Below are 13,966 nucleotides of genomic sequence, written 5' to 3' on the forward strand. Positions count from 1 at the left end.
TGCTCCAGCGGAGAAAGGGAAGGGAATGAAAGGGAGAGACACTGAGTGCCGCGGGGACGGGGTGAGCAGCATGCCTTTCGGGGCCGGCGGGCTCTCCGGCCACGGGCGTGAGGAGCATCCCGCCGCCGCCTTCGTCCTGCCCGCGCCCCGGGGGAGGTGGCGGGGATAAGAGGAAAGCCTTGTCGCCCCTGCCAGCGGGTTTCTTGCATGTCCGCTCTGGAGACCTTCGGGCCGAGACTTTCTCCTGCCGAGCCTGGCACGGGCAGGCAAGCGGAACGGGGATGGTCCCGCTGCCGATCCGGGACAGCTGATGCGAGAGGGCCGGCGTGTCTAAGCGTGGAGAACGCCGCGAAGTCGGGGCGGCCCGGCCGGGGCGGGCGTCTCACGTCTGCTCTCCCCTTCCTCTCCGTTCCACAGGCAGCGCAATGTTGAAGCCCGGCGATCCCGGCGGATCCGCGTTCCTGAAGGTGGATCCCGCTTATCTGCAGCACTGGCAGCAGCTTTTCCCGCAGAGCAGCCAGCTCAAGAGTAGTGGGACCCTCGCTCAGCTCCAGCCGCCCGAGAGAGCCGAGCCTCCAGCTGACAGCCTACGCCAGCGCCCGGCCTCACTCTCCTCAGCCTCCTCCTCCTCTTCCTCGTCCACTCCGTCTTCCTCCTCTACCTCCTCCTGCGTCGCTGCGGCGGCCGCTTCCCTGGCCGGCTTGACCTGCCTGCCTGTGTCCCAGCTCCCGGTCTTCGGACCGCTGCAGAGCTCCGAGCCCTCGGCCTCGGGAGCGCCCGCTCCCTTGCAGGGCAAGGACTTGTGCGGGGTCGGCAGCGGCGGCAGCAAATGCGGCGAGCGCGCTGCCGCTCGGTTCCGGTGCACGGCCGAGGAGCTGGACTACTACCTATACGGGCAGCAGCGCATGGAGATCATCCCCTTGAACCAGCACACCAGTGACCCCAACAACCGTACGTATCGTGCCCCTTCTCGCAGTCCCCGACCACCCATCTTCTGCCTTTCCCCGCACTAGGCCAGACTACGGACGCCCCAAGCTGGGAACCGCAGTCGGTGCCTGCACCTCTCCATGGGGAGCATCCTTCGCCTTGCCCTTCCCTCCTTTGAGTTGTTTTTACGTTGTTCTCAGTGCTTTCGGGAGGCGGGCGGTAGCCTCTCGCTAATGGCTTTTCTTGTCTGAGACCCAGGTCCTTCGCTGGAAGGTACACTTCACCGGGAAGGCTGCTGTGGGGGGTAGATATCTCTCGGGGGGCTGCTTAGGAAAACATTTTCAGAAATGCTTCAGATCAACTTGCTGTAAAGTTGGTCCTTTATCACCTTGCTTGTCTCGCTCAATTCCTGCCTGGAAAGCCAGAGCTTCGCTGAATATCCAGAAATCAATTACTCCAAGCTGGGCAGGGAAAAAGTTGCAGGTTTCATCAGGTGGATTAGGGCAAAGTTTTCCTCCCTCTTATCTTGGAGTATGGTTTTCCTTTCAGACCTCGTTAACACGCCACTGGTTTTAGTTTTCACCCTCATGGGAAAGAATGACATGGCCATTTAATAAGAAAAGCTGTTTTTCTAAATGAAAAAGGTCGTCTGCCAGAACTGTCAATTCGTTTAGGATTTGGTGGTTAGAAAACGTTTAATACTGCTGTTTCCAACTGCAGATTTTTTTTTTTTTTTGAGGGAGGGAGCAGGGGGCAGGGAGAGGAAGGCGCCCTATTATTAAACATCTGTATCAACTAGAAGTTTGTGATTTAAGAATTTGGTTCTGCCTGTCTTTTGTTCGTGTATCTGTTGATACTACACTGCCGAGAAAATTTAAGGGGGTGAAAATAACTAGATGAAGTATATTAATTAATCAGATGTATTACTAACATTCAGGGAACACGGATCTGTCCGTGTTAGAACACTGGAACATGGCTTCAGCGTGTGCATTTCAAACACACTCTCTTATCATAAGATTTCTTAAATTTTTCATTTTTGCTGTCCTTCTGCCCCCCCAAATGTCTGTTTAAGGAAAGCTGTTGAACAGACAAACGATATGCCAAACCAGTGATCCGAAAGCACATGCCCGAGCAAAATGTGGATTCGTTTAATTTCATTTAAGATGCAGAGCTTGTTTCTAAAGTTTCCATGAAACTCTGTTGTGTATTAATTAAACTGCGTGGATGCTAGCATAAACTTAATCATCTTCTTAACATTGCAAATCTTTCTATATTGGATACCGACTTTTCTTTGAGTGACTTTATCGTACTCAGTTTTACCCTGTAGTGAAAAGTGTTGGTGTATTTTCTATTGTCGGGTGCGGAAAGCGTGATCTCTTAAATTACAGGCACTTAATGGAATCTGAAATGCACTTTTAATCGTCAACCGAACCGTTCAGACAATATATGTTTTAGTTCTCGGAGCAGCTCTGTAAATCTGAAAGATAAAGGTTTTAAAAAGAGACAGGAAGATAAAAAAGCGATTTGGAGGGAGAATTTTTAAGGAGTGAGTGGAATAATAGCACGCCACAGGGGCGCAGGCGAAGTCTGTATACTTCTTTCCCAACCATGATTGTTAAAGGTGGATTCGAGAAAACAAACGGGTCGATGGCAGAAAAGACGCTCGCGAATCGCGTCCGCCTGGGACCGGGCAGCGCTCGCGGTCTGAAGGACGGGGCAGGCTGCTGCCATTACGGTCTCTTCCTATTTTTTTCCCCCAGCGAAATGTAAAAAATCTTACAGTTGAACTTGTTTACAAGGCGACTTTCCCTCCAACCATTGTCCGTGAGCAAACCTTTTAAACCGAGTTTTCATCCTTCTGGGACCAGATGCCTTTGCTTTGGGCAACTCTTTCTTAAAAATAAAGAAAAAAGCGAACTGTAAGTGAGGAAATAGTACGGGAAGCCCGTGCCGTACCACGCACTCCGCTCCTCGCACGATTAGAGGCGCAGCAGAAAAAGCTGCGGGGCACCGGCCTGGCTTACTCCTGCGCAGCTCCCCGAGTGCCTCGGAGTCACGCAAGGACTCCGTGGGCAGGGGGAATTTTCAGCCACTTTGACTCCATCCCTTTCTCCGCGTTCTGCAGCGGAGGTGCCCCTTTGAGAGAAAGAAGGTAGGGTTGTGGGTGAGGTTGGGAAGTGATCGACTTCAGTTTGAGTTATACTTGCTTGCTGCACTTCCAGCTCTGGACAGCCCCTCCGCATCTCTGAGACTGAGAAACTGGCCCCTCCACAGCCTGGCAGAGAGACACTCATCCCCAGGGGCCGATCCGTCCCCGGGGGCTGGGCGCAGGGCTGCCGCCTCGGCCTCCCCCGACCGCAGCCCTCCGGTTCGCCGTTGGCGGGAGGCCCTGGGCTGCTGGCTATTTCTCGGGTTTTAATCTTACATAAACCTCCTTCGCGAACCAAGCGAATGCCCGGGTTCCTCTTCTTTCCCAAATGTCCCCTCCTCCCTAAGCCCCCCCTCCCCCCCCCGCCTCGCGAGCAGCCTTTTCCTCTGCGGCTCAAACCTCTGGCAGCACCCACCCGCGGGCTCACCCGCTCGGCACAGGCGCCTGCGAATTCCGCCGATGCCTTCGGCCGCTCTCCGGGACACCGGGGAGGCGAGAGGGCGAGCGGGCGGCTCCCGCGGTGGCGGTGGCGTCGCTGCCTCCGCGGCGGGAAAGCCCGAGAGGTGGCGGTGGTCCCGACTGTCCGACACCCCGCCAGGCCCAGCTCCCCAGCGCCCGGCCCGGCGCCGGGCGGCCGCCGAGGGAAGATGGATGGGCGACAGTTTCCACATAGACACAAGCCTTGATCATCAAATATCAATGAATATGGCATGGTCTTGGGCGAGGGAATGGGGCGAGAGCCATCAAAGAGCCGTGGGTTAAGCGTCTATATGTAATCGTTTTAAATGCAAAGGCGTTTAGTTAGGGAAAAAAAGAAAAAAAAAAAATAGACCCCCCTCCCCTAATTAGGGCCCTGCAATCTTTACTCCCAGGGAAGTAAAAGGGACTATGTTAAAACCCTGATAATGTGGCAGGCGGCTGGGGACGGTTTTCTTCCCTTCTCTGCATCTGGAAGGATGAGGGTATTTCTGGGCACTGGGGGAGGGGCGCTTGCGCGTCGAGGAGATCTCCTAGAGTGAGTTTGGGGAGTGCGGGGCCGGCTTACTGCCCTGTAGGCTTGCCCCTCGCTGCTGGGGAGAGGCTTTCCCAGTGAGAAGTCTACGACTCCTCTACCTTCACCAGGAAGAGCCAACCTGTCACTGTAATAAATATGCTGTGTAAAACTAAAGTGTCACGCAAGCAAGCAGTTTGCACGCATCTTCCCGTTCAATTTACGGGTAGACAGCGTATATATAACATGCTGTGGACTGGATCGGTGTGGAGAGCATTTGGATTTTTTTTCTGTAGACTGCTGGTAACCTGTATGATTTAGCTATTTTACATCATTAGTTATCCAGCACCCTTAAACATAGCAGATAGCCATATATTAGATTGAGGTTAGAGAAGGTGGTGACTGTTTATTTAGGGTGATAAAATGGTCCATCAGCAGTAATCTCCATCGATATGTGCCACCAGGAGATGAAGGATGAGGGGACAAGCCACAATTAATTGCCCTATAGTTTTGTAGGAGAGAGTGGTGCTGGTGCGGACTGAACTTCGATCTCCTCTCCCAGAGCCTATTCATCATCTCTACATTGTATATGGGGATCTCTCAGGGGCACGGGGTGGCAAGGTTTATCTACACACAATATTCTCCTACCCTTCTCATACCTGACACGGAAATTTAATTCATTCATACGTCTAGTCGAAGGCAAGGAAAATCAAACCCTCCTCCCCCAAACCGCCCCCACCCACCTCGCAGAAATAACTCGAAAGCCGCTCCGCAAGCAGGACGCTTCCCCGACCCCCTGTCCCACTCGGGGCGCCCTGGCAGGCCCTCGCACACCGCCTTCCTCGGAGGAGCCGGGGCGGGGTGTGCCCGACTCCCGGCTGGGGCGCTCGGACCCCTCGGCAGCTCTTGCGCTGGTGCGGGAGCACCGCCGCAGGCGGCCGGCGGGGCGCGGCGGGCAGAGCGAGAGGGTGAAAGCCCCGGAGGGACTGGTCGGGCAGAAGTGACCGGGACCCGACGCCCTACGTGGCTCCCGCCCTGCGGTGGCCGCTCCGTAGCCCCGCGCCGCGATCTGGCCCTGAGGCAGTCGGCTGGGCTCGGTCCAAATCCCCGCAGCCAATACGCAGAGTAAATAAACAAATAAATAAAAGGAACCCGAGCGCATCTGTGCTTCGTAGCCCCGAAAGCCCGACGCAGATCAGGCAGTCTGCGGCGAACTGCGGTTAATTTCACAAGAAGAAACTGATATCAACTCGTCGATGAAGAAACTGAGGCACGAGGAGCTCATGATCCTTAGGAAAGCTCCAGCCTGCAGGAAAAGAAAGGGCACTGTTTCACCCAGCCCAGCCTCCCCCTTAGCTGGGTACCCGGGCCCAGCCAGGGACGCAGGGCCAGCCACAGTGATTTATACTTGGCAAGCGAGTAATACTGTGTGAAATGATGGCCAGTTACACCAGATACCTGCATGCTTGTGGTAAATTATGAAGCAGAGGGTCAGAGGCCACACTTCTTTAATACCAGCAAACTGCAGGTATCCAGTATAACTGCACCTTTGAAGCATGTTATTGCCGAGAAAAAAAATATATATTTCTTTCATTTATTGTTACAGCTGGTTTGCTGGTTAAAGCGCTGTGTTGGACCCTACCTTTCACTGACAAAAGCTTTCTCCTCTCAGATTTCCTTTAAAATATGCAGTAGTAGGGTTATTTAGGTTGGAGAGTGTTTAGAATTATATTTTGGGGGCAATGATGTGTCCTTTCCCTCTTGCTTCAGTTTAGTACTATTGAGTGTACTCACATGGAGTTATAGTGCTGGCATTACACTGTGTTCATTTTTATGGAGGCAAATAAACGATAACATATTGCACTCCTCCCAAAAGAGCCATACCAAACAGCTCCACTAGGATTTTTTTTTTTCTTGGTTCTTCCTTGCCTTAATCATCCCATCTACAGAGCACAAAGGTATAAAGTGAGAAACTGATCTCCTTCCAAAGCGCCTGGCTGCACCTGGGACTTTGATGGAGCATTCCCACTGACCTTACCTTCTGTGTCTCCTGATTTTATCAGAGACACTCTGCTCTGGATACAGTAATTTTTGCTTTTTCCATTTTCAGCAAACCCCTTAATTTTCTCACATTTCTTGCTGCATCTTGTCTTGATCTGGAGCTTGACCAATGCTATTACAGCCAATGGAAGTATTAATTTCAGCAGTCCTTGGCCGAGGCCTGTACTCACACTGTACTCAGCTGCTGCCTGAGGCCAAAAGAGGAGGAAGGGCACAGTATGTCTCTCCTTGTTGTCCTGTGTGGCAGTCCTGTAGAAAGCTCACATTTGTCCCACCATGTCCTTTTTATGTGAACTTCCCATACCTTTGTGGATCTTAATGGTTTTGACCCAGTTTGGAAGCTCCAGTGATGTCAGTGAACCACAACATTCTCCCTCTCAAAAAACCCTCTTATTTTCTACGTATTATTAAGCAAGTTGGTGCACTGTATCACGTCTTACTTTGCAGTATCGAAGAAGATAATGCTGTTGATCCTTTCTGTGAGGCAGGATAGCGTGCTAGTCTTGAAATTCTCCCTTTTTTCTGCATCTGATATTAAGGACTTCCTTCCCTTATGCTCTGAGGCAGAAGAATCCACTACTTACAGTGATTCTCTTTAAAAGAGTTCTATAACACTGTCAAAAGTGTGCTTCGGTCAGACTAACCAACTAACGAAAGTTAGTAATGGAAGAGGAAAAGGTGCATGGTAACTTTTTACTCAAGAAAGCATAAAATATATCTACTAGAGCTTCCATTCCTTATCACATTTATGAAGATATTTTTTAAATTTTATACATACAATAGCATAAAAACTAAAGATAGATGTATAAAGCGTGCGACTAAGAAGAATTTCAGTACTACTTAGGATTAAAGACAGATTCCTTCCCTCTCTTCAACAAGCCGTAAGCCAAAACAGTTTCAGAAGATGTTTCATTTTCCAGATTTTCAGCTTTGGCAGGACAAAGGGAAAGGAACACAGCAGGAGATCAGATACTGCTGCTGCCAAGCATTAAGACATTACCAGAGTTTTTGGATAGTGGAAAATAAATATAACTATTCGTGACTCTCTGTAAGGGTAAATGACAGTGACACAGGGTTTGTTTATACTTCTCATGAATTTCTTAATTTATTTTTCTTGAAAGGGTAGAAAAAAGATGTTTTATCCATGCTCATGTACATATATTGCCAGGATGAAGCGAAGAAACCCTTGTTTTAGGCAAGTACTAAAGGTTGTGTGCACAAAAATTTATGCATATCTGGTGGCAGGATGCAGCAGATGAATACTGACATTGCCTGAGTGGAGTCATGAAGATGCCTTAGTATGTTTAATGTAAGTTACTACAGAGATACGGTGTCTTCAAGAAATCTATTAATAATCAGGTAGTTGAGGGGAGAGTTATGCATCTTGAAGATGGTCAAACAGTACCAACAGGCTGGATTCAAGGACCTGCTCCAGGTACTGATTGATGTCATGGTTAGATGTCCTCCTCTCTTTAAGCCTTTGGTTTTCCTGTCAGATGTTTTTTTTCTAACTTGCATGGTAAAATGCCAAATTTGTTTAAAGTATACTCACATGCGGACCTGTTTTGTTTTTTTTCCCTTTGTTGTTGTTGCTTTGATCGTGGTTTTTTTTCATATTTGAGATCCTTTCCTGTATGATGTCCAATGACAGACTCCAATATAGCCCCTGAGATCCTTGGATATGCCAAAAACACAGTGTTTCTTGATGACTGGTTTTGAAGAGGAAAGAAAAGATGCTGTGGTTATACCTCACTTTCCAAACTAACTGTGGAAACAACAAAACCATAAAAAAATATCCCAGCATGTACTTGCTGCCTTTTATACATCATGCCTGGGAATGACTGTAGGAATATTTGCTGCATAACATTCTTCTCTCAGGACCAGCCAGAAACCTTTTCCCTGGGGTCCTGCAAATCTCATCCTCCAGCCACCTCTAATTGATGTAGTCGAGTGAACAAAACCCCTCTGCAGTTGCGGCTTAACCCAACAGGAGAGTCATTTTGCAACAGGGATTATATTATTAAGAAAAGGCTTTAACCCTCCAGCCAAAGGCTTTTATTTATTTATTTTTTTTCCCCCCAATATAAGCATGGTCCCCACTAGAGGGCTTTGCCCCATGGCTGCTCCGATGGGCTGCAGTGCAGGCAAGGGCTTTTCTGCCCCCCTGCCCTGATGCTGCACGGTGTGTTAAGGATGGCATGGGGCAAATTTCATATGCAGGCCTTCTTCTGCAGGGACACCCATCGGAGCGATGTCCAACTCGGGGCTCGCTTGCTTGCTTTCTGCTAAAATCTGTAATTAATATAGAGAACTTGAGCAGATGAGCACCAAGTAGCGACCCATGCATTTCCTGCAAGACTCAAAGGAAGTAATAAGAATTTCAAAGGAAATTAGCTTCCACACGTAACTTTAAAATATTTTAATATTTCTGAATGTACCATTTTTGTATTGTACAATTTAAAAGAGGATGACAGCAAATAATGCTTAGAAAGTGTGTCTAAATCTGGAGAATGCAAATAGAGGCCATATTTTGAAAATACAGCTTTTATTATCTTTTAGCAGCTTTTACTGAACAGAGAGGAAGATTATCCTTTCAGGCTCTGTAGTACAGAAGCCTACATAATACATAGTATATCCACCTTGGAAAGAAGAACAGCTGAGTCAGTCCTCCTGAGAATTGAAACTGTGGTTACAGGCAATCTAGCAAGTCTAAATCTGTGGGTTAGACCAAGAACCTCCAGCTTCTACAGACAATAATGTGCTTTATTTTTATAAGAATGGGCGTAGATTGTATAAAATTATTAGGGAAAACATCTAGGGCTTACTACATGAGTACTATGGCATAGTTATTGTTTTCCATTTGTATTTCTGGAATAATTTTATATGAAAACCTTTACTGTGGTAAGTGAAACGTGCAGAAGGCAGTAACATATTTCAATAGATTTATTGTTATGTTAACTCAACATACGTCCAGAGAAATGGATTTCCCGAGCATGAAACATTTTCCTGGAAGTTGTACTTTCATGGCATATGAAATAGTGTGTGATGGAAATATTTAACCTTTTTTTTTTTTTTTTCCCCTCAGGAAAGAAAAATCACAGTAGGCTCTTCCCAAAATAGAGAAACAGCATCTGTTATTAAGAATGGTTAGGGAAATCAACATTTTTACAAACTAGTCTTTTTCATGGGAGCTGCTCACAAAACCAGACATGCTGTTTTTGTTCTTACCCTCAGCTACATGTAACAGGGAAAGAACATTCATTCCCATTCAATAAAAGTGTTCAAGTGTGTGCTAGAAATCAGTAATATTTGCTATATAATTACTGTTTCAAGATTAGATTCATCTATAAGAAGGTAAATGTTCATGCATGCTCTGATTTGTCATTCATGAAGTTCTGTTTTGTTTATTTTCTAAACAGAACTGTACACACACAGCTGTCAATGTAAAAAGTAGAGCAAACGTTCATTTAAACGAAGGATAAAATTAAATCCTGCCCCAATTAAGCCCTTGGACTGTGAACACATCAGACTTGCAAAATGTCTGCAGGGTTTCTGCTCAGCCTTCAGGATTTCTTATTGAGGGCTTTGCTGATAGTAGGAAAACCATCCTGAGTGACATGCAGAAGGGCACAGTGTGTGAGAGGGCTGAGCTGCCACGAAATAATGGGAAAAGTAGAGGGTTCTACATGACCTTTCAATGATCACGGTGGTGGCCAGTGGCACCATATTGATACTGCGTTTTTCCTCTGTGCTCCACAGGATGTGACATGTGCGCTGACAACCGCAACGGCGAGTGCCCCATGCATGGTCCCCTCCATTCCCTGCGGCGTCTGGTGGGCACCAGCAGTGCTGCCGCAGCCGCCCCTCCGCCTGAGATCCCCGAATGGCTTCGGGACCTGCCCCGGGAGGTGTGTCTGTGCACCAGCACAGTGCCTGGCCTGGCCTACGGCATCTGTGCAGCTCAGCGGATCCAGCAAGGAACCTGGATTGGGCCCTTCCAGGGGGTCCTACTCTTGCCAGAGAAGGTTCAAGCAGGAGCCATCAGGAATACGCAGCATCTCTGGGAAGTAAGTCATCATCTTTCATTCCTTCTCAAGTTTTACTGGTTTGAAGCAGATATTGAGTGTAATTGTATGTACTATCAGCACTGTTTCCTAGTGATGAGAAAAAATCCCACAATTTAAGTAAGCCGACCCAGCAGATTTGAAAATGTAACCAGTGCAAGCAAAAATCCTGCCTTACTAGAAGTATCAAGAAAACCAGTGGACACCTCTGAGCTCCAATTAGTTTGCATAGGAAGAACAGATTGTTGCATGTGCTTTCATGTGGAATAGAGAGACTTGGGCAGAGAAGGCTGAAGGTTACAATACCCTGTGCTGTTTACACTTTGACCTGAGTAACAAGAGCTCATGTAGCTCTCAGGTCACAGTACCAGATGAATCATCTTAGTTTGAGTAGCACATATGGGCTAAGATGGCACGTGGCACCATCGCTGTGGCTTATCAACAGTTCAAGAAAGCTGCTGAAACAAGTGCAGGAGCCTATTTTACAGTCCTGCTGTTTGCACAATGATGGTGTTAGTGCCTGTTCACAATTTAGTTCAACTGATCCTGCACCGACTGGGCATTCCCCTAATGATGCTTTAGTGCTCTTGTGTGAAAGTCACTTTCAGCTATCTGAAGATCTTTTTTTGGTGTTTGTTCCCATTTAAGAGACAGTAACAATGACAACTGATTTGAAAACATTCAGGCTGTTACAGTTTGGTTTATTTTGTGATGAACACTGACTGTGGTTTGGCAGAACATGTCATAAATCTGCTATCATATTCCCTTGGCCGTACAGGGACATCCATGACTGTTTGTTACCGTGTGTATTCTCTTCAGTGAGGCACTGGAGTTTTGCCTTTAGGTATAGTTTGTATGGAGATGGTAACAAAAACATTGTGTGGTAAGTTAGTTTAGAAAGAAAAGAGAGTATATGCTCATTTTACACACAGATTTAAGAATTAATAGGGAACATGTACAATCCCTGTGTGTGCCAGTGCTTCCTATTTACAGAAACTGCCTAATGTCTACCTAGTCTTTTGCCATTCATTTCTTCTTTGCTTTGTGCAAGGAGGTGTTATTTCTTAGTTCTACTTAGTCCTCTCTAGCTGCAGCTTCTGCTTACCTCAAGACTAACTGCTACAGAGTGTCACTAGAAATATGCCCATAGATCTGCAGGTGATATTTACTCATCTAGACCAAACCCAAATCTTCAGAATATAAGGGGAGGTACTTGCTGGTTAGAAACCCCACAAGGAGTCCATGAAGCTGCAGATTGTGTTTTTGCTGTCTTCAGTGGGTATGCAGTAAAAGTGAGTAGATTTTAAAAAGACATTTGGTACTCTGGAGCCAGAATATTGCGTATAGCACTTGTTCACAACCTGTGAATATTTAGGTTGTCACTCCTTTGTACAGATGATTATGTCTTTTCATCATTATGTTCTATTTTTCCATATTATCTAATACGTGTGACTTCTTTAAATGAGTAGGAGCTCCTATGCAATTCTTATACGCAAAAAAAAGAGTTGTCTCAAAATATTTACCCATAAAAATAATTGTGGCAAGAGATAGATTTTCACATGAAAAAGGTCAGTCTCACAGCACACCTACATGTGCTTAGTAAAACTGGGTGACTTGCAGGCTTGGGAGTTTTGTTGCTGCCTTCAGTGGGGATGAAATTTCTCCTGTGCAGCAGATATTAACAAATTGAACTTAAATCTGTTCCTACTGAAGTGCAGTGATTACAATGAAAGCATTTTGGTTTTTTTTTTTTGCTTTTAATAGAACACTCTATAATGACTTTGGAGGCTTTAGGGGTTTTGCGTTTTAAACAGTGCTAATTAATATAAAACAATAAAGTATCTTTCACAAATCATTAAGTTACACAAAACATTGATATTTAGCTGAAATAAATGGAATTAGAGAATTTTACATTGTCCTTAAATATTTACATTGTCAATTCATTTTTTTAAAATTATGAATCAGTTTCACGCAAATTAAGTTGCAACTATTGATAATGTGTTTTTTTTACACAGGGAGTATTTTTAAGTCTAATTTCAGATGAACTTAAAAATTGTTTTAAAGCAATGAAAGGAGGAAGGTTGTTGCGGGGGGGAGCCAAAAGCAAAGAAGAAAAAGATGTTCAGTAAAAATAAGAAATAGTAATGATGTATGTGCCAGATTCAGCCATCGATGGGTGTCAGCTGAGTTTTTCTGTGGGTTTGCTCTTCTGTTCTTAACACACAACACAGATTTCCTGTTGGCTAGCAGACTGTGTGTATTTTAAGTGAACTATCTTAAAAATAATAATTAAATTTAGTTTTTCTGGGGGGAGGTATTGTGGGCAGTTCATGGTCTTGGTTTATTTCTGTTAATGGCAAAAATTGTTAGCAACGAATCACATACTCTAAGCTCTAGCTAAAAGTTTTGGCCGTTTCTCATTTGTTTTGACTTTCAATTTGGTATGTTTTATCTATCAGAGAACTAATGTTTAATAAAGAAAAAGTACAGCAAAAGAAAGTAATCAGAAAGTGTGTGTGATTTTACAAAGCTGACCTATGAAAACAAATAAAAGCAATTGAAAGTATGTGTCTGAACAATCTGTATTCTGTTAGCCTATATGATATAGGAGTGTTGATTAAATCACTGTAAACCTTAAAGGAATGTCTCATCATTGTCCCTTTATAAAGTTGTGGCTCTAGTTGATTGTTTTCCATTGATCTTTTCAAGATAGCTGCAAATACAAGTATGTCCACAGATCAGTTATTTAGCATTAGGTCTTGATGGACCCTATAGAGAGAACTTCTCTTTCTTAGTACTGTAAGTAGCATTCTAATTCTTTTTCTCTCAGTGCTGGAAAGTAAAGTTGATAGATATTTATTTTCGTTTACAGTTCTTTGTTTTGGGTGTGCATCAGATAAATAGAAGGGCTATAGCAAAGACTTTTAAGAATAGTTCCTGATTTGGTGGCTTTTTTTTGTTCTCTTTGTTGTGGGAAACATCAAAAGCACTGCATTTGATGTATAGTTCAATGCTATGGAAATATGCTTCAGTCTGTCTGCACAAGTGTTCCCACCATGCACTCAGTGTTTGCTTTGTATGTAATCCATACAGCATAATGTACAGTGATTCAGAGTAAATGACATACCACTCCATTACCTCACAACAGGCCTTGGCACCTATGGGTGTTCATGTGAAATTATAGAGTTCTCTTGCAATCAGCCAAGATAATTTTTTATAACTAACAGAAAGATCAATGCTTCAGAAAGCCAAAGATATTAGTCATTTTTAGTTGTAGTTATTTTTTTTCCCCTTTGGCCCACTTCAATCCAGAGTTTGCTTGTACTTTATAAAAATATAATAAACTCTGATTTGTTTAAAACAAAAACAGGACTGGGTGTATTAAGTAAATACTGTCTTTGGTAATACAGGCATTTATTCCAGCACTGCTTGATAATATTTCTGATATTTTCTTTTTTCTTGCTTTTTTTTTTTTTTTTTCCATTTCAAAGTAATGAGAACAATCCTTTTGTTATTGCAAAGAAAACAGAGACTTTCTCAGCAATTAGGTCTTACTGATGAGGATGAGATAATTTTCCCCTAATGTGTTTTCTAATAAAGAAGTGAAAAGGCACACTTGATTCCAACATATATGAAAACATTATCTCAATTATTAATGTGTCCTTACTCCCTGGAGATAAATTAATCTAGTTGCACATGGTTTCCCCTTTCTGTTTAACATCAACATTTAATAAGAGTAGACTTGAGGAATGTATACGATATACACTTAAATTC

The 13,966-nt window shown here is 45.0% G+C and overlaps 1 protein-coding gene across 1 annotated transcript in view; it reads left to right on the forward strand.

The window, feature by feature from the left end:
- Positions 1-425: 425 nt before the first annotated feature.
- The window catches only part of PRDM6 (PR/SET domain 6), a gene marked incomplete at both ends in the record, with an annotated part of 72,368 nt that continues 58,827 nt past the window's right edge, over positions 426-13,966 (forward strand). Inside the window, 2 exons of the mRNA XM_080362975.1 lie at positions 426-951; positions 9,888-10,195. Coding sequence (XP_080219101.1) covers positions 426-951; positions 9,888-10,195 — 834 coding nt within the window. The remainder of the gene's footprint in view (positions 952-9,887; positions 10,196-13,966) is intronic.

The sequence above is a fragment of the Nesoenas mayeri genome (assembly GCF_963082525.1).
Source record: "Nesoenas mayeri genome assembly, chromosome: Z".
In the NCBI taxonomy this organism is placed as follows: domain Eukaryota; kingdom Metazoa; phylum Chordata; class Aves; order Columbiformes; family Columbidae; genus Nesoenas; species Nesoenas mayeri.